This window comes from Nematostella vectensis, chromosome 15 (genome assembly GCF_932526225.1).
Source record: "Nematostella vectensis chromosome 15, jaNemVect1.1, whole genome shotgun sequence".
Taxonomy (NCBI): domain Eukaryota; kingdom Metazoa; phylum Cnidaria; class Anthozoa; order Actiniaria; family Edwardsiidae; genus Nematostella; species Nematostella vectensis.
The window spans coordinates 8,499,649-8,517,873 of NC_064048.1; the positions used below are offsets into that span (position 1 = coordinate 8,499,649).

The 18,225-nt window shown below is 41.7% G+C and overlaps 2 protein-coding genes across 3 annotated transcripts; both read right to left on the reverse strand.

Moving 5' to 3' along the window:
* Positions 1-639: 639 nt before the first annotated feature.
* Positions 640-12,819, reverse strand: LOC5504984. Of its 2 annotated transcripts, XM_048722823.1 has the most exons (8): positions 12,673-12,819; positions 10,485-10,575; positions 9,914-10,168; positions 6,562-6,791; positions 3,280-3,424; positions 1,899-1,948; positions 1,368-1,573; positions 640-1,302 (listed from the first exon to the last, which is right to left on the reverse strand). In XM_048722823.1, exons 2-7 carry the CDS (start codon positions 10,546-10,548, stop codon positions 1,409-1,411), a joined length of 909 nt encoding a protein of 302 aa, XP_048578780.1. In that variant the 5' UTR covers positions 10,549-10,575; positions 12,673-12,819; the 3' UTR covers positions 640-1,302; positions 1,368-1,408. The 2 variants fall into 2 exon arrangements, with proteins under 2 accessions (XP_048578780.1, XP_032229245.1); XM_032373354.2 differs by having other exon boundaries at positions 640-1,573; positions 12,673-12,818.
* A 655-nt stretch (positions 12,820-13,474) lies between these two features.
* Positions 13,475-18,212, reverse strand: LOC5503016 (tropomyosin). The gene is made up of 3 exons (XM_001624091.3): positions 16,829-18,212; positions 14,721-14,790; positions 13,475-14,043 (listed from the first exon to the last, which is right to left on the reverse strand). Exons 1-3 carry the CDS (start codon positions 17,071-17,073, stop codon positions 13,636-13,638), a joined length of 723 nt encoding a protein of 240 aa, XP_001624141.2. The 5' UTR covers positions 17,074-18,212; the 3' UTR covers positions 13,475-13,635.
* Positions 18,213-18,225: the final 13 nt, after the last annotated feature.

Genomic DNA, 18,225 nt, shown 5'->3' on the forward strand with positions numbered 1-18,225 from the left:
ATGGCTTAAATAAGAAAGTTCTCGGGACCTCGCAGTCACCCCCGAGACTTTTCGAGTAACTTTTTTGGCTTCAGCAAAACTTAGAAAATAGCCCTACTGAGCGTAATCATTTGGAATACGAACCAAAAGGAAGTTTAAACTGTTCTAAAACATGAAAGCGGTTCTCCAAAAGGAAAACATGCGAAATTTTGAGCAAAAATGCAAAATAAAGTTTTCGGGCCCGAGAATTCTCGGGAGTTTCGAGAAACGGGCGCCTGGGTTACCCGTGGCATAAGTATAGCCCATAAAATCTGACGCGTATGTGTAGGTCCTTTAATCTATTTAATCGTCATAGCGTCACGCGGGCTAAAGCATCAGTCAGTAATACTGCACCGTGAACGGCAAATATTTCAGAGCTTTTGTATAGTGACCGCTAGATAATGGGTGGTTGCTGAAAACGTGGCCGCTAGGTGCCACTGTGTTTTAGTCCATAAATCATTTCTTCTAAAACCCGGCAAAATAATTTCAAGGGGATGTTTCTGAGCTGAGATGAAGGAGGAGGGGGGGGAGGCATTAGGGGTTGAAGGGAGCACCCCTAATTCACCGCTTTATGACGCTGCAATAACAAAAACGCAGTGAAACATAAAAACCACCTTTTTATACCAGATATTTACAAATTTATTTCAACTGAAATATCAAACAGGATATCATTTCACAATAATGAATAGTATAGTTAATTTTTGATTCATGGATATGACATAGATGCGTATGGATAACTTCTAGCTAATTTACTTGAGTCCAAAGTCATCTTGGATAAGCCCATCCAAATGCAATCAAAATAAAACATATGTATGCATTTTTCCGTTCGGAACGGCACATGAAACGAGCGGCATTTGAACTAAGGCTTATTCATATACATTTAGTCATTTAATATTACGAACGGTGGCGGTGTGACGACAATAATGGCGCACTCATTTTTAAAGCTGCTTTTATTAGGACGCACTGTTGCGCTCTCTTTAGCTTGCTCTTACGTTTAGTGAGAATTAATATTTTTCTCCGCGCGCTATAAAGAACGGGTGCTTCGTCGTATATCTTATGGCCTATTCTAGTTGCATCTTCACAATCTAAACGTTATATTACAATACCAAAACCGTGGGTATATTATACAGAAGAAGCAGTTTGTGTAACTGCAGCTTGTCTACGATCATATGATCGGCAATATGTCCATTGTCTTTTCAAAGAATGTGTCCCCTTAGGTGTCGAATCAATCCGGTCCTTAAAACATAATCACTTCCTGGCTCCGATCAGCGACCAACACCCTACCTAGAACGGACCATGTTATGATATTTTGATTTTATTGTCAACCTATAATTGGGACCGTTTGGTACCTCGAGGTCGTATTTGGTAACTTGAGGTCCCCTTAGGTCCATCAAGGTCCATCGGGCTGGGGGTCCACAGCATCGTACACAGCTCGGGCCTTGTGTGCGAGGATCCTTTTCGTGGCGAACGCAATTGACGCGGTGCCCACGATGGCACCCGCCACACCGCACCCGATCGCAACAGCAAACCCAGAGGAAGACTTGCCCGTGGGGACCTGGGGAAGAGAGGAATGATCTAGGATTGAACAAGCGCCCTAGGTTAATTCGTGTCCCGGAAACTAACAAAAATAAGCATTCTCCAAGTCGCTTGAAATCTTAAAACTCGCATTTAATTTTTTTCGTCACTTGCTAAGTACTTAAAGGAATTATCCCTCTTATCAGGGGTGGTTTTACCATTATTGATTATAAAATTACTTGTGCCATCGAAACGTCGGTTGCAGCATTTTTAGACATTTTAGACTGCAATAAGAGTTGAAAAATTGTGTAATACGCTGTCGCCGTATATCGTCGTATATAGTCGTAAATGGGTGGCTTTCACACCTTGCTTTTGACGTCTTTTCCGGTTCCGATGTCATCCTCGCTCTCTTGACCTGTGAAGATCGCGCGTAGGGATTATAGAGAGCGAACGACAAGTGGTACGGATATCATCTTATCGTTATCAGGGGAGGGGAAGAGGGAGGAGGCAGGGAGAGCGCTTGTCTCCTTGCTCGTTACATGTATAATTCGATTTCTTGATAAATGGCTATATATTTTATCTGTACTCTAAGTCATACCAAGGTACCCACTCCCCTTCGAAAGTCACAATTCCCCCCTCCCGTGGGGTTCACTTCCCCCCCCCCCCCCCCACACACACACACTTTTGAGGCCATTCCGCCGCCCTTGCTTTTATTAGTGATATTTTTTTATCATCATAATATACCTCATAACCTTCCTCATTGTCGTAGAAGAAACCGTCATCGTCATAACCATCATGAACATCAACACTACTACCATCGTCATGTAGTAAGCTTCTATCACCAGCATCATCAATTATAATCAACTTCCGTCATCATCATCATCTTCTTCTTCTTCGACGTCGCCTTATCAGTCATTAATCTTGTTTTAAAAAACTGTTTGTTTTTCTAGCTCATTCCTTTCCTAGACCAATGATCATTCCTAGGTCATTTCCTTATCAGGCATTACCAGGGGCTCATAAATAGGGGCAATCATCTGTATTATATGTGTCACGGCGTTCCAGGCTATTTTTAGACGCGCGCACACAAACGGGCCAATCAGCTACTTTGACGTTGGCCGCGCACGCGAGTGACTTAAGGCTGCACGCGCAAATTGCAGTTAGGAAGAATATTTTTTTATCCATCATCCGTCGGTTTTGTTTGTCTACCAAAAGAATTGAAGCTAGATTTCAAAGTCGTAGGTACGGTTGGATTCATGTCAAAGAAGAGAGCAACAAAAGTCAAAGTACCGAAGATAGAAACATAGCTTTTTCTCTGAGACTGCGCGTGCAGTTGAGCTCAGCCAAAATGTCAACACAAAGGTCGAATCTGATTGGATCATCCGCGCGTCTAAAAATAGCCTGATCCTAGGATACGCCGTGACACCTATATAGTACCAGAATGTGGGGAAGCTGATTGCCCCCACGGCATTTCATTTCGTATTTGGGTGTCCGCTTCAATCATTTTTTTTTTTTTTTTTGCTTTTTTTATCGCTCTAGAGCTTGGTAAGTCGAGAATTTCCATGTGAAACAGGAATTTGTGTTTTCTACGATTTTGCTGGCAGCTATCTTGGAAATGGAGCGTAGTCCCTAACGTTTAAAAATATCACAGGTCTCCCGCACGCTCGCCCCAGGCTCTTTTAGACCATTTATAAAATCGAGCCATTGATTGATATCCCCATCCCCCCTGGCTACGGGTATGCACGGTACCTGGTTCATAATAGCAGTAGTAGATTTTCAGGTTGAAGGGGTCCTCGCTTGGTCCATACGGATGGGCCCCGTCTGCATAATCTGTATTCCCTTCATCGTCATCATCGAACTTGATAAACTCGCTCGTCACTTTAGTACCAGACACCTGAGTACAAAGTTTTGGCATATTTAATCTGGTTCTTCATCCTCTGTGTGTATTTTTAGGTGAGATTCTGCGTGGAATATTTTGGCTGGCAACTAGAACAAACAGCCCCAACACATGCCATGTTGTTTTGCAATCAGACACTCGTGGATGACAGGGTATAAGACACACGGGATTCCGTTCTACTTCATTTTTAGTATCACATCCGTACTTCGACGAAAAATATAGCAACGTTCCTTTAATATACAAGGTAATTTCCTTTTCATATTTCAGCATAATTTTAAAGCGTTCTTTTTGTTGGTTAAGAGAACTATGCCAAATAAGACCAATATTTTGCCGTGTTTATATACAATCAGACCAAGTAGATATGTGCTGAACTATCGGTTGACCAAAACAAGACAAAGAAAATGCATGAGAAGTGTTGAATTCGCTGATTGACTTCGTTTCAGAGGGCATGGTCGCTGTCTGGGGGGTATATAGGATCCCGCAAGAAATATTTAGAAATTTTGAATCAAGCCAAGACCTTTTTACAAGAGCTAGTAAAGTTCACAGAGGAAATTTATAACAATGCGATATAACAATTTATAACATGATATGATATACAGTGCTAAGACACAGACAGCCCGTGCTTCCACATTAACAATGGTATGATTAGAAAAACTACAGACGACCTGTGGAATTACTAGGTGGTATGACTAGAAAAACAATAGACGGCCTGTAGAATTACTAGGTGGTATGACCAGAGAAACTACAGACGACCTGTGGAATTACTAGGTGGTATGACTAGAAAAACAATAGACGGCCTGTAGAATTACTAGGTGGTATGACTAGAAAAAAAAATAGACGGCCTGTGGAATTACTAGGTGGTATGGCTAGAAAAAACAATAGACGGCCTGTGGAATTACTAGGTGGTATGACTATAAAAACTACAGACGACCTGTGGAATTACTTGGTGGTATGGCTAGAAAAACAATAGACGGCCTGTAGAATTACTAGGTGGTATGACTAGAAAAACAATAGACGGCCTGTAGAATTACTAGGTGGTATGGCTAGAAAAAACAATAGACGGCCTGTGGAATTACTAGGTGGTATGACTATAAAAACTACAGACGACCTGTGGAATTACTTGGTGGTATGGCTAGAAAAACAATAGACGGCCTGTAGAATTACTAGGTGGTATGACTAGAAAAACAATAGACGGCCTGTAGAATTACTAGGTGGTATGACTAGAAAAAAAATAGACGGCCTGTGGAATTAGTAGGTGGTATGACTAGAAAAACAATAGACGGCCTGTGGAATTACTAGGTGGTATGACTATAAAAACTACAGACGACCTGTGGAATTACTTGGTGGTATGGCTAGAAAAACAATAGACGGCCTGTAGAATTACTAGGTGGTATGGCTATAAAAACTTCAGACGACCTGTGGAATTACTAGGTGGTATGATTAGAAAAACTACAGACGACCTGTGGAATTACTAGGTGGTATGGCTAGAAAAACAATAGACGGCCTGTAGAATTACTAGGTGGTATGACTAGAAAAACAATAGACGGCCTGTAGAATTACTAGGTGGTATGACTAGAAAAAAAATAGACGGCCTGTGGAATTACTAGGTGGTATGGCTAGAAAAAACAATAGACGGCCTGTGGAATTACTAGGTGGTATGGCTAGAAAAACAATAGACGGCCTATAGAATTACTAGGTGGTATGACTAGAAAAACAATAGACGGCCTGTAGAATTACTAGGTGGTATGGCTAGAAAAACAATAGACGGCCTGTAGAATTACTAGGTGGTATGGCTAGAAAAAACAATAGACGGCCTGTAGAACTACTAGGTGGTATGGCTAGAAAAACTACAGACGGCCTGTAGAATTACTAGGTGGTATGACTAGAAAAACAATAGACGGCCTGTGGAATTACTAGGTGGTATGACTATAAAAACTACAGACGACCTGTGGAATTACTTGGTGGTATGGCTAGAAAAACTACAGACGACCTGTGGAATTACTAGGTGGTATGGCTAGAAAAACTACAGACGACCTGTGGAATTACTAGGTGGTATGACTAGAAAAACTACAGACGACCTGTGGAATTACTAGGTGGTATGACTATAAAAACTACAGACGACCTGTAGAATTACTAGGTGGTATGGCTATAAAAACTACAGACGACCTGTGGAATTACTAGGTGGTATGGCTAGAAAAACAATAGGCGACCGCAGACGCAGGCCCGTACCCAGGATTTGCGAAATCCGAAAAAGTGGACCTAATTTTTTTCCGGAGGGGGGGGGGAGGATTTAATGAGTTTTCTGATAGAAATCTGACCATCCCCGAAAGAGTAAAAAATGATTTTTTTGCCTTTGCAGTATCTCCACGGGACGTTTATTGTCGGAATTGGCTACGTACCAGAGTGATCTAGCTTATGCTAAGTGGTATGAATAGAAAAACTACAGAAAAGCTGTAGAATTACTAGGTGGTATCACTAGAAAAACTACAGACGACCTGTGGAATTAGTAGGTGGTATGGCTATAAAAACTACAGACGACCTGTAGAATTACTAGGTGGTATGACCAGAGAAACTACAGACGACATGTAAAATCACTAAGTGGTATGACTAGAAAAACTACAGAAAAGCTGTAGAATTACTATGTGGTATGACTAGAAAAAAAAACTACAGACGACTTGTAGAATAACTTGGTGGTATGACTAGAAAAACTACAGACGACCTGTAGAATGACTAGGTGGTATGTCTAGAATAACTACAGACAACCTGTAGAATAACTTGGTGGTATGACTAGAAAACTGCAGACGACCTGTAGAATGACTAGGTGGTATGACTAGAAATCTACAGACGACATTACTAGGTGGTATGACAAGAGAACTGAATTACTAGGTTGTCTGTGTTTGCGTGGTGGAATAAGGGAAATAAATCCACACAAGGTTAAGTTGAATTGTATTTTTGCGGCTAGAAAAAGGGGTGGCTTTGTAGACGTATCAAGTGTTTTAACTAAGACGGGCAAAGACCTCGGCTCTTCTTCTAGGCAGAGAGATCTATGGCTTCGCTCAAAGATTGTGCCATGCGTATTCCAAATAATTTCTGTTTAATTATTTCCCACAATAACAGTGATATTTCTTCCTTACCTTTTGGCATTGTGCAGAGCCGTAGGTAAGCAGATAAAAGGGTTTTAGCGCCGGTAGCTGAATGGGATTATTCACATTGCCTTTTGTACTGCAGCAGTAGTTAATAGTGGTGTGACTCTTGTCGTAAACTCCGTCTGGAAGGTCTCCCTGGTGCTTATCATTCAAGTCAATCTCAGATTGCTCGTCGTCCCAGCGAACGTAACCGTCCTTCATATTAGCTGGGCAAACACCTGCAAAATAGTTTAGACAAAAAGAAGACCAATCACGCCGCCATTTTATGATCTAGCTCAATGCCAAGTCCCAAAAGCATCCATTTCCATCGACTAATTCAAGCAAGTAACTGAGAAACTTTTAATCAAATATCATTAAGAGTATCATTTTTCAATCGTGGATGAATTTCATAAGTGTATTTTCAACTATAAACAATAATAAAGGAGAAGATGATCGACATTCTTTAAGGTCCTAGCAAACAGCAATGTTATCGACAAAAGAAATATTGACAAACTCAAACAGATTCAAGCATAATGTACGAACAACGCCAGCATTGCTTGTTTCGTAAAAAAAAAATGCTGGGTCCGTTTGCACAGGGCTTAAATTCCTATGGCGCGTGACTTCAATCAAACATATATTATCATTCATCTCAGTTTTTTTAATATTTGGGCGAGGGGGCACGTGCCCCCAATGCCCCACCCCCTGATACGGCCCTGCATAGAAACTATGGTTACTATTAACTTAAAAAGCAAAGTAACACATTTTTAAACGGACGGACAGACCTCAAGACATAACGGCCGAACCTTGTGTGGCCAGATATCATGCAGTAATTCCCCTTGCTCTACAAAAGTCATCGTCTCTTTAAATAAAATATATATACAGCACTTCCCCTAGCTCTACATATGTCTTCACCTCACTTTTCTTATACATACAGCACTTCCCCTAGCTCTACACATGTCTTCGCCTCACCTTTCTTATATATACAGCACTTCCCCTAGCTCTACACATGTCTTCGCCTCACCTTTCTTATATATACAGTACTTCCCCTAGCTCTACACATGTCTTCGCCTCACCTTTCTTATACATACAGTACTTCCCCTAGCTCTACACATGTCTTCACCTCACCTTTCTTATATATACAGTACTTCCCCTAGCTCTACATATGTCTTCGCCTCACCTTTCTTATATATACAGTACTTCACCTAGCTCTACATATGTCTTCGCCTCACCTTTCTTATATATACAGTACTTCACCTAGCTCTACATATGTCTTCACCTCACCTTTCTTATATATACAGTACTTCCCCTAGCTCTACACATGTCTTCGCCTCACCTTTCTTATATATACAGTACTTCCCCTAGCTCTACACATGTCTTCGCCTCACCTTTCTTATATATACAGTACTTCCCCTAGCTCTACACATGTCTTCGCCTCACCTTTCTTATATATACAGTACTTCCCCTAGCTCTACACATGTCTTCGCCTCACCTTTCTTATATATACAGTACTTCCCCTAGCTCTACACATGTCTTTGCCTCACCTTTCTTATATATACAGTACTTCCCCTAGCTCTACACATGTCTTTGCCTCACCTTTCTTATATATACAGTACTTCCCCTAGCTCTACACATGTCTTCGCCTCACCTTTCTTATATATATACAGTACTTCCCCTAGCTCTACACATGTCTTCGCCTCACCTTTCTTATATATACAGTACTTCCCCTAGCTCTACACATGTCTTCGCCTCACCTTTCTTATATATACAGTACTTCCCCTAGCTCTACACATGTCTTCGCCTCACCTTTATTATATATACAGTACTTCCCCTAGCTCTACACATGTCTTCGCCTCACCTTTATTATATATACAGTACTTCCCCTAGCTCTACACATGTCTTCGCCTCACCTTTCTTATATATACAGTACTTCCCCTAGCTCTACACATGTCTTTGCCTCACCTTTCTTATATATACAGTACTTCCCCTAGCTCTACACATGTCTTCGCCTTACCTTTCTTGTATATACAGTACTTCCCCTAGCTCTACATATGTCTTCGCCTCACCTTTCTTATATATACAGCACTTCCCCTAGCTCTACACATGTCTTCGCCTCACCTTTCTTATATATACAGTACTTCCCCTAGCTCTACACATGTCTTCGCCTCACCTTTCTTATATATACAGTACTTCCCCTAGCTCTACACATGTCTTCGCCTCACCTTTCTTATATATACAGTACTTCCCCTAGCTCTACACATGTCTTTGCCTCACCTTTCTTATATATACAGCACTTCCCCTAGCTCTACATATGTCTTCACCTCACCTTTCTTATATATACAGTACTTCCCCTAGCTCTACATATGTCTTCACCTCACCTTTCTTATATATACAGCACTTCCCCTAGCTCTACATATGTCTTCACCTCACCTTTCTTATATATACAGCACTTCCCCTAGCTCTACATATGTCTTCACCTCACCTTTCTTATATAAACAGTACTTCCCCTAGCTCTACACATGTCTTCGCCTCACCTTTCTTATATATACAGCACTTCCCCTAGCTCTACACATGTCTTCGCCTCACCTTTCTTATATATACAGCACTTCCCCTAGCTCTACATATGTCTTCACCTCACCTTTCTTATATATACAGTACTTCCCCTAGCTCTACACATGTCTTCGCCTCACCTTTCTTATATATACAGTACTTCCCCTAGCTCTACACATGTCTCTGCCTCACCTTTCATATATATACAGTACTTCCCCTAGCTCTACATATGTCTTCACCTCACCTTTCTTATATAAACAGTACTTCCCCTAGCTCTACACATGTCTTCGCCTCACCTTTCTTATATATACAGTACTTCCCCTAGCTCTACACATGTCTTCGCCTCACCTTTCTTATATATACAGTACTTCCCCTAGCTCTACACATGTCTTTGCCTCACCTTTCTTATATATACAGTACTTCCCCTAGCTCTACACATGTCTTCGCCTCACCTTTCTTATATATACAGTACTTCCCCTAGCTCTACACATGTCTTCGCCTCACCTTTCTTATATATACAGTACTTCCCCTAGCTCTACATATGTCTTCGCCTCACCTTTCTTATATATACAGTACTTCCCCTAGCTCTACACATGTCTTCACCTCACCTTTCTTATATATACAGTACTTCCCCTAGCTCTACACATGTCTTCGCCTCACCTTTATTATATATACAGTACTTCCCCTAGCTCTACATATGTCTTCGCCTCACCTTTCTTATATATACAGTACTTCCCCTAGATCTACATATGTCTTCACCTCACCTTTCTTATATATACAGTACTTCCCCTAACTCTACACGTCTTCGCCTCACCTTTCTTATATATACAGTACTTCCCCTCAGGCCAGAACTCGCTGCCACCTTTAGGTGTGTCTTTGATGCAAAACTTCTGCTGGATTCCATGCTTGGAGAAGTTCCCGGGCATGTGGTACACCTCTGAACGTTGGTTCTGATTGTTGTCATCTTCTGTATCGTGGTATGTCCAACCTTTTTTCCAGCTCACCGTCTCGTCGTCAGGGCAACCGGACACAGGCATCGGAAGGCCATAGGTACCGGACGGCCAGGTCACTGTAAAGAGTAGAAACGGGACAGAAAGCTTTTAGGCATAAAAGACTCGGTACCCGACTTGCGTAGAACGTTTTGCAGTGGTGCCTCTATTTAGCTGCCTAGCTCCCACTGCGATGGCAGAACCGTATTACAAAATGGCACGATATTATTACTGATGGGCAAACTATTACAAATGTTGCCTCAACAGGCCAGTTAAAGGTGGCCGCTGTGTTATGCATTTGAACTGATCGTTTTAAGGCATTAGAAACAAAATATGAAAAATTCGGATCAGTGTCTTACCTGAAGATCAGTTTTGAGTTATTTGGGTGTTATTTACCTTCCGCGTGAGTAATTCCCGCGCAGAGGGCAAACAGCAAAGCGATGATCACCTTGACCTTCATTATACGTCACACTTTCGCTGCCTCAGTCTGAAGAATATAAAAGTTAAACTCAGTGTGATGAGTAACAAAGGAATTATACACAAAGAAATTCCCTCAGTGTGATTAACAACAAGATTACTGTCGAATCCGAGTCGCGACTCCGTATTTTCGAAACATCGATTTTTTTTGTTTTCTTTTGGGATTTTCTGTTCCGCCAGTCAAATTACTCTAAGCCAATCAGATTCTTGCCATCTCTCACCTATTGCAGTTGCCTGGCTTTCTGTCGCTACACTGTCTGGTTTTTGTCCAGAGGATAGCCAAGGAAGTGCACAAAGCGAGACTGATTGGCTTAGAATGGTTTTACTGACGAAACAGAAAAACAAAACAAATCGTGGTTTTGAAAACTCGGGTCGCGATACAACAGATTCGACAATAAGGCCTGTTGCGGGTAATTGTTTATTTGGTGGTCCGCTTCTCATATAGAGAGACACCAAGTGGGACCGATGCTAGAACTAGAAAGACTACAGACAAGCGGTAGCAAAACTAGAAAGGGTATGTTAAACGCCTGCTAGAGTAGTTGCACTGACGTTTTCGAGCGTTAGGTGGATTGGGGAATGGTATATCGGATGGTAGTATATCGGATGAGGGAGTGGTATTTGTAGTATAGTGTGAGAACAGGCAGTAAGCCGGGCAGTGCCTATTGTTCGCAAGTTAGTAAGCAGTCCAAGGAAGGCGAAATATTGGGGTGGCTTACCCCCCCCCCACCCCCCAAAAAAGGGGCTGTTTTGTTCAGCTTTTAGTAGAGAAACAAGACTTGACACTGTATTTTTTTCTTGGGGGGGGGGAGGGGGGTGACAGGCCCCTCCCTCCCCCTCAGATTTTTTGCATCCCCTAGAAAATTTATTTACTTCTGACCAAAGGGACATATGTTCCAGGTTTGGAGTTTCTACTAAAAGTGTATAAAAAGAGTGCGAAGTCACCGCCCTACTAAAATGGGTTTGCACTTGCTACCAGCTATATAAAGCGCTCTTATCAATGATCGTGGCAAATTTGAACGAAAGAACTTAATATATAAGACGTGTATATGACAAATTGATGCAGCATATCATATTATTTGGTGACTAACAATTTGATATCTAACGGATCGTCGACAAAATTCCCTCTGAGGAAAATTCGCGCAAGGAAAATTTCTAGTAAAACGTTTCAAAAGCAAGCGCCATTTCTTGAAAAAAAAATCGAATTTTTCAAATTCATGTCTACTCCTTTTTGCTGGCCGCCATCTTGAAAAAAAAAATGTCTGGACACTAGCGAGCGGTTTATATTAAATACAGATTTCTCGCGCACGAGCCCGGGCTTCCTTAGACTATTTCGAAAAACAACCACGATCGATATGCAACATTCTGCTGAGAACTCCTCGGATTCCCAGGGGTCGCGGCCCTCGGGGAAGCAATGGGAGGGATTAGATATTGAAAGGAAATACGTCTTTTCATTATTTCTGTACCTTTCCCTGCCCGCTCGTTTCTGGATCGCGAATTCGCGAATCCCTAGTTCCCCGAGAATAATGTGGACACAAAATCAATCAAAGCAAGAATTTAAATTTATCTCTGGACTGTTCCCCCTCTAAACATTAGTTTGTTAGACTCTTGTTACATTTGCAATTATTCTTATTATCATTATTGATTCTCACACTTAGAAGATCACAGAAAAGTTAAAGAATAAAATCTGGTCTTTTGCTATGTTCGTCTTATTAGTCAACCGTAAAATTTTGACAAGTTTGTGAGTCCATTCGCGTGCCACCTGTCACAGGAAGAAAAAAAACATGTTCATCCTTATCAAAACTACAACTCTTTTACTAACTTATCTAAAATCACTTTGAATGGTCTACTTCAAATTTTTTCACTCAAACCGAATATAAACGACATTTTTAAAAACAATGGTGATAAGGAAAGACTCTTAAATGTAGATAAACTTAAAAATAATCCAACCGTTAAAGGTAGTGTTTGATACAGCAGGAATACCCGTAGACAAAAAAACAGGCAAAGAAATAAAGAAAATTGTCCGTTTTAGCTCTTGTCTAACGTCTTTATATATGCTAAAGGACATTAAGGGGATTTGAAACAATAAAATTTAACCTTAGAAACATACCTGGTGTGTCGGATCCACCATTATCGATCAAAAGATGACGTCATTGCAGACTCCGTCCTTGCGATCAAGAAAATGATCCGCGCATGCGGATGCGCATTCTCCACAGCCAATGACAAGAAGAGAAACCACTAGAAATATTTGGCTCGTTTGGTCATAAAATACCGACGTCGTTATGTCAGAGGCTAAGAACCCATTTCTGTGTCTGTCCGACTCTGGCGCAGGTGAATTCAGCCGATATTTTGTCAACTTAGCAGAATACCAAACAATCAGCATCGGCTGATTGTTGAAGCTATTGCGGTATTTTTTATTTTGCTTTGCTTTTTGTCTACGGTGCCCATATATGGGCATCAGTAGACTATTTCATCGGCTCTGTTCGATCTGCGTGAACGCGCCCGCGACATGCAGCGGTTTACACTCTCACTCATGAATAAAATTAGCACGTTTCTCTTGTATATCTCAAATAAAATTCCAGCAAAACTCGAAATTTTCGCGCGCGTTGCAAAATCATTATGGCGGGAAATTCTCACAACACAGAATGCTTGAAGGCGACTTTTCGTTAAGTTGGTGAATACCGGACGCCGTAAAAACTAATAGCTAAAAATCACGCCATAATTATTCTGAGACGCCCTAAATAGAGCGTGACGATTCTTTACAGCCTGATGCTCATTGTCTGTAAGTAACATTGCCATAGCACAAATGGTTTCAAAGATATGGAAGAAGAAGGGGGTGGTGGTTTCGTTTTCGCAAAAATGACTGGAAATTAAAGTCGAATCCAAGGTAAGTCCAACACAGTTCCATTTCATGGGATTTCGAGTTATGCGCTTTTATTGTACACTGTACATGCCAGATTCCAAAATAAGCTAATTCAAGAAGTCGACATATTCGGGAATAAAGTTGTATTTGATAGTGTCAGCATCAGGCACAAAACATTAAGAGCTTTATTTTATGGTGCAGCAAAGCCTGCTAAATTTCGCCCAGCTCAGACATTATTTTGTGCAATCCCTCCTCTGCCTCCGCATGCTTTTCTTTGATCGTTTGAATCTCGCTCTGCATGACCGCGCGGTCCTGGATCAAGCGCTGAGCTTTCCGCTTCGCAGCCTCCCAGCGCATGTCTACTTCATTACACCGCTGTTTAAGCCAGCAAATTCGCTTGCTCAATTCTTCGTCCTTGTCAGCTTCGCATCGTTTACTGAGGTTATCCATCTTTGAGTTTATTTCACTGACTCTCTTGCTTAATGCGGTCTCTGCATTTTGCGCATGCGCGATCCTTTTGTCTATACGTGCCTTTTTGTGTTGTAGTACTTGGTATTTTCGGCGAGCCGCCTCATGGCGGAACTGGGCGTCGGCTTCCGCGGCTCGAGCATCTCGCACCTGAAAAAAGTCCCATAAAGGACCACGCCCATATGGGGGCTCACTTTTCACCCGTAGCCAGGGGGGGGGGGGGGGTTCTTATCAATCAATGGCTGTCGTTTTTCTAAATGGTTTAGAAGAGCCTGGAGCGAGTGCGCAGGAAGCCTGTGATATTCTAAAACGTTAGGCACCAGGCTCCATTTTCAAGAAGGCTGCTAAGCAAAACCCTAGTAAACGTGCAGGAATTCACCTCACATCTTCCCACGACGCATTGCGATACGCGCTTGAAACCGAGGACAGCGGGCAAAATGGGCCATTACTTGGCAATTCTCGACTTACAAAGTTCTACAGCAATAAAAAGAAACGAAAAAATCATTGGAGCGGACTCCCAAATATGGCATGCAATTCCTAATAAGTAAATGACCAAGCGAGCTAGAAAAACGACAGTTTTTAAAACAAGATTGATTGATATGAAATATTTTGATGCTGCGGCGTAGCCAGGATTTTTAACAGCGGGGGGGGGGGGGGAGGCAAAAGGCCCTTTCAAGGCATTTTCTCCTGTATTTTGATAAGGTCTCATACATTTACTGTAATTTTGGCTGCTATAATGAGGGGGGGGACCTCCTGTCTTTGTCCCATTAAAGGGAAGACAAATATTACTTGTGTTAGCGGGAATAGTCGTGTTATCGAGGGTATACCTTATCTTCCAGTTCATCAGCACACTCGTTCTCACACTCGTCTTTCTGCGCCAACACTGTTATTTTTTCCCTGTAAATTCGTTGAACCATTATTCTCAGAGCTTACAAAATAATGCATTTAGCTAAATATCGTCTCTGATAGTACTGTAATAAACCATCACTACGTTCACCAGGATATTCAGGGACCGCGGAACCGGTATTGCCGGTATTGCCCGAGCAATACCAGAAATCGGCGAGAGGAAAGACATACATGAATGAGAAATCACTCCGCCGTAAATAAGCAAATAAGCATCATTTCAGATGTCGCTAGAACCCTCAGAAAGTGCTCGAGTTAAGCGGAAATCAGTGCCATTTTTCGAAATTTTCTCGGGGGGAGAACCCCCCCGAACCCCCCTACTGGGGCTCGGGCCGTAGGCCCTTCGCGGCGACGGCCTCCGGCCGCCGCGGCTCCGCGGTCAGTTATGGCCAAAGAGTTGGCAATACCAAGATCACGCCCGCTCCGCGGGCCCTGATATTATAATCGGAAACCCAGAGCTTTCTGTCTTACCGACTTACTAATGGAAGTAAAAGCCCAGGGTAAATAAACAACCTTTTATCAGAACTTGTGAGAAGATCGATGGAAGAGCTAAGCAACTAATGACAATCGGAAGACGTTTCGGGTGGTACACTTACGCCAGAATAAACCAGAATAAACCGCCACGCGAAAGAGGGACAAAAAAATGAAATCTTTCAATAAAAATAAGCCCTTTCTGATAAATAAAATTTCGTAAGCGCTGAATGAGTTAAAGTTTTTGGCTGTTATTTTGCCGCCAGAAACCGGGTCGCACGCGAGTTTGCAATAAGTGCAATTCTTTATTTGACCAATCAAATCCCCGGCATCACGACCGATACATTTCACAGCGATGACAAGTTTTAGTAATGCACTAGTCAATTGAAACCCCCTCCCCCCCCCCCCCTCCTCCCGGGGAAGGGTAAGAGATTAAACTTTGACCCTGTACAAAACAGAGAAAAAACCCCACCCCCTCTGGACAAAAATGCAGTCAAATGCCCCTACCCCTCGGGGTGCAAACTATAGGCAACTACCTGACAACAAGTCATCTGAAATAAGCCTTTATATTTCAAAGCCAGTACACCTCAGCGACAAAAATGAAAAATAAATAATCTTATTTGATATTCATATTTTTTCTTTCATATTTGTTTTCGCATATTTCACCATGCAACTTACCACATGCGGATACACGGAATTGCTTGCTACAGAAGAAAAAGAGTCTCAAACCAGCAACTGACATGATTTTTGCAAAGTACATTATTGTGATGCTATTCACTTGTCCCCAAGCCCCCAGGGTGGGGACAATTCTTAGAGTCGAAAACATTCAATCCCCCCACCCCCTCGGGACAGATTCTTGTTCTAAAGTGCTCTAAACCTTCAAGTTAACCCCACACTTCCCCGGGACCATGGGCGTGGGGGTTTCAAATGACTAGTGCATAACAAGCACAACAAGGCTTTGTTGTTTCTAAGGGGCTTCTTATTCTTTGGTGTGTAAAAATTATCGAATCAAGATAACCAGTTAAGCTCGGGATTTTTTTCCAAGAAATATTTGGCTTCTAACATCGGGGATTTATGTCCCTATTTTGGTAGCTTTGCTTTGTGGCACTATCTTCAGTGACAATGCTCACTAACAGTCGACTGCGTGGTTTAAGCGCGGCGAGTAAAATTAAATCAAATATGAAGCACAACTATTCACGGATACAAACCTTTCACATGCATATAGGATGACCGTTTTTTGACATATGGTGAAAAAAAAATTCACATTTCCTCTTAGGCTCAAACTTCCGGAGTCAAAATCTTGACAACAAAATTGTTAGGACCCAAATGGTTGCTCGTATGTCAATCCACCTATTAATTTGATCCAAATCGAGGACTTTGATTTTTCACCAGTCTTTCAATATGGTTGGTTTTCTGTGACAACCGCTCTAAAGTATGAGCAGCATGTCCTCATTCTACAATATGAGGTGACGTTCAGCGTTTTTTTTTTCTCGTAAAAAGGTGTCCGAATTTTCCCTATATCCGCGCCTGTCAACATTGTAGCTGAATGACTATAGAATACCTGTTATCTTGTTTTACGGTAGCCGCCGCTTTCAGCTTGTGTTGAGCCTCTTCCAGTCTCGCTATTGTTTTTTCAAATTGCATCTCTGTCATTTGGATGTGGCGGTATAGGGCAGACGCGCGTTCTTCCGCTTTTTCGGCTCGGCGTTTTGCGGTTCCCGTTTCGGTTTCCGCGGTTTCTTTTCGATCTCTCGCCTCATCTAATCGCGTTTTAAGCTGCGCCATTTTTTCTTTCAAAGAGTTCATTTTGAGCTAAGGAAACTGCTCATCGATATTCCTTTTTCCGTTAGATTTTCAAATCTTTTAATGACGTCAACATTTGTTTCGAGAAAGCGCGTGCGGAACTGATACGTTTCAAATATTTTACACAGGAAGCCCATTTCGTGCTTATAGTTCATCGCTTACGTGAGTTTTTCTTGAGCTTTTACAAAAACGCAGCGGCTATATGCCCGACAGTCGGGAAAGGTTCTCAATGGACTTAATGCCCGACAGTTCTCAATGTATTCCAAAAACTTAGTAGATTGTCGACTTAGTGAGTTAAAAGTATTCTATATTTGTTGAGAAAGGCCAAGCAAATCTGAATTGAGATTCAGTTGATGTTTTCTGTTGACTATGTACACTATAGAATCGTAATTTTAGTGGCAATTAAGAATTTTCTACAATATGCTGCTAAATGTCGACAGTTATCAATTTTCCAAAATATCCCGGAAATTTTGCCACCCTTGTAAGTTCAAAGTATTCTATATTTATTGAGAAAGGATTACAAACGTTAATTTCTTTTTTTTTAACGAATTTGATTGTGTAACATAAAAACAAAAATGTAAACGTTTTTCTTTTGGTGGGTCGGCAAACGTCTTGCAACTTTTTTATCGTTTCGCAAAAGCTTGTTTAATAAGAACTATCCTGGTGAAGAGGCCATAAACCAACAACGACCTGACTTCACGACAAAAAAGGTAAAACAAAAAGTTAATGCCGGGCTGCAGTGGAGGCTGGTCCAATATTTTCAAAATTTATAAGGAAATTAGCAGAAGGGGCCACAATGGCAACGGCTAGGACGGAGTGACCGAAATAACACTTTAACGCTTGTAGACAAATTCCACAATAGTTTCGATGAAATAACCTATACTTTATATTCATGAACAAACAGAAATTAACTGTAAGCTTCATTTCTAGAATAGGAAACAGAGAAAGGCGAATTTATACTTAACCGACCACGTAGTCGCCAGGCAGTAAAACTTGGAATTTCACGTCGTGTTTTGGCGCAGAACGGTTGGAAATCTATCAGACAGAACGCATTTTCACGTGCAGTCTTTCAATTCTCAAATAAATTCCATTGTTTTCTACCGTCGCCGTTCTCGTAGCCGTACTCGTACCTTAAAGTCCCTAATAGTTCGAGGC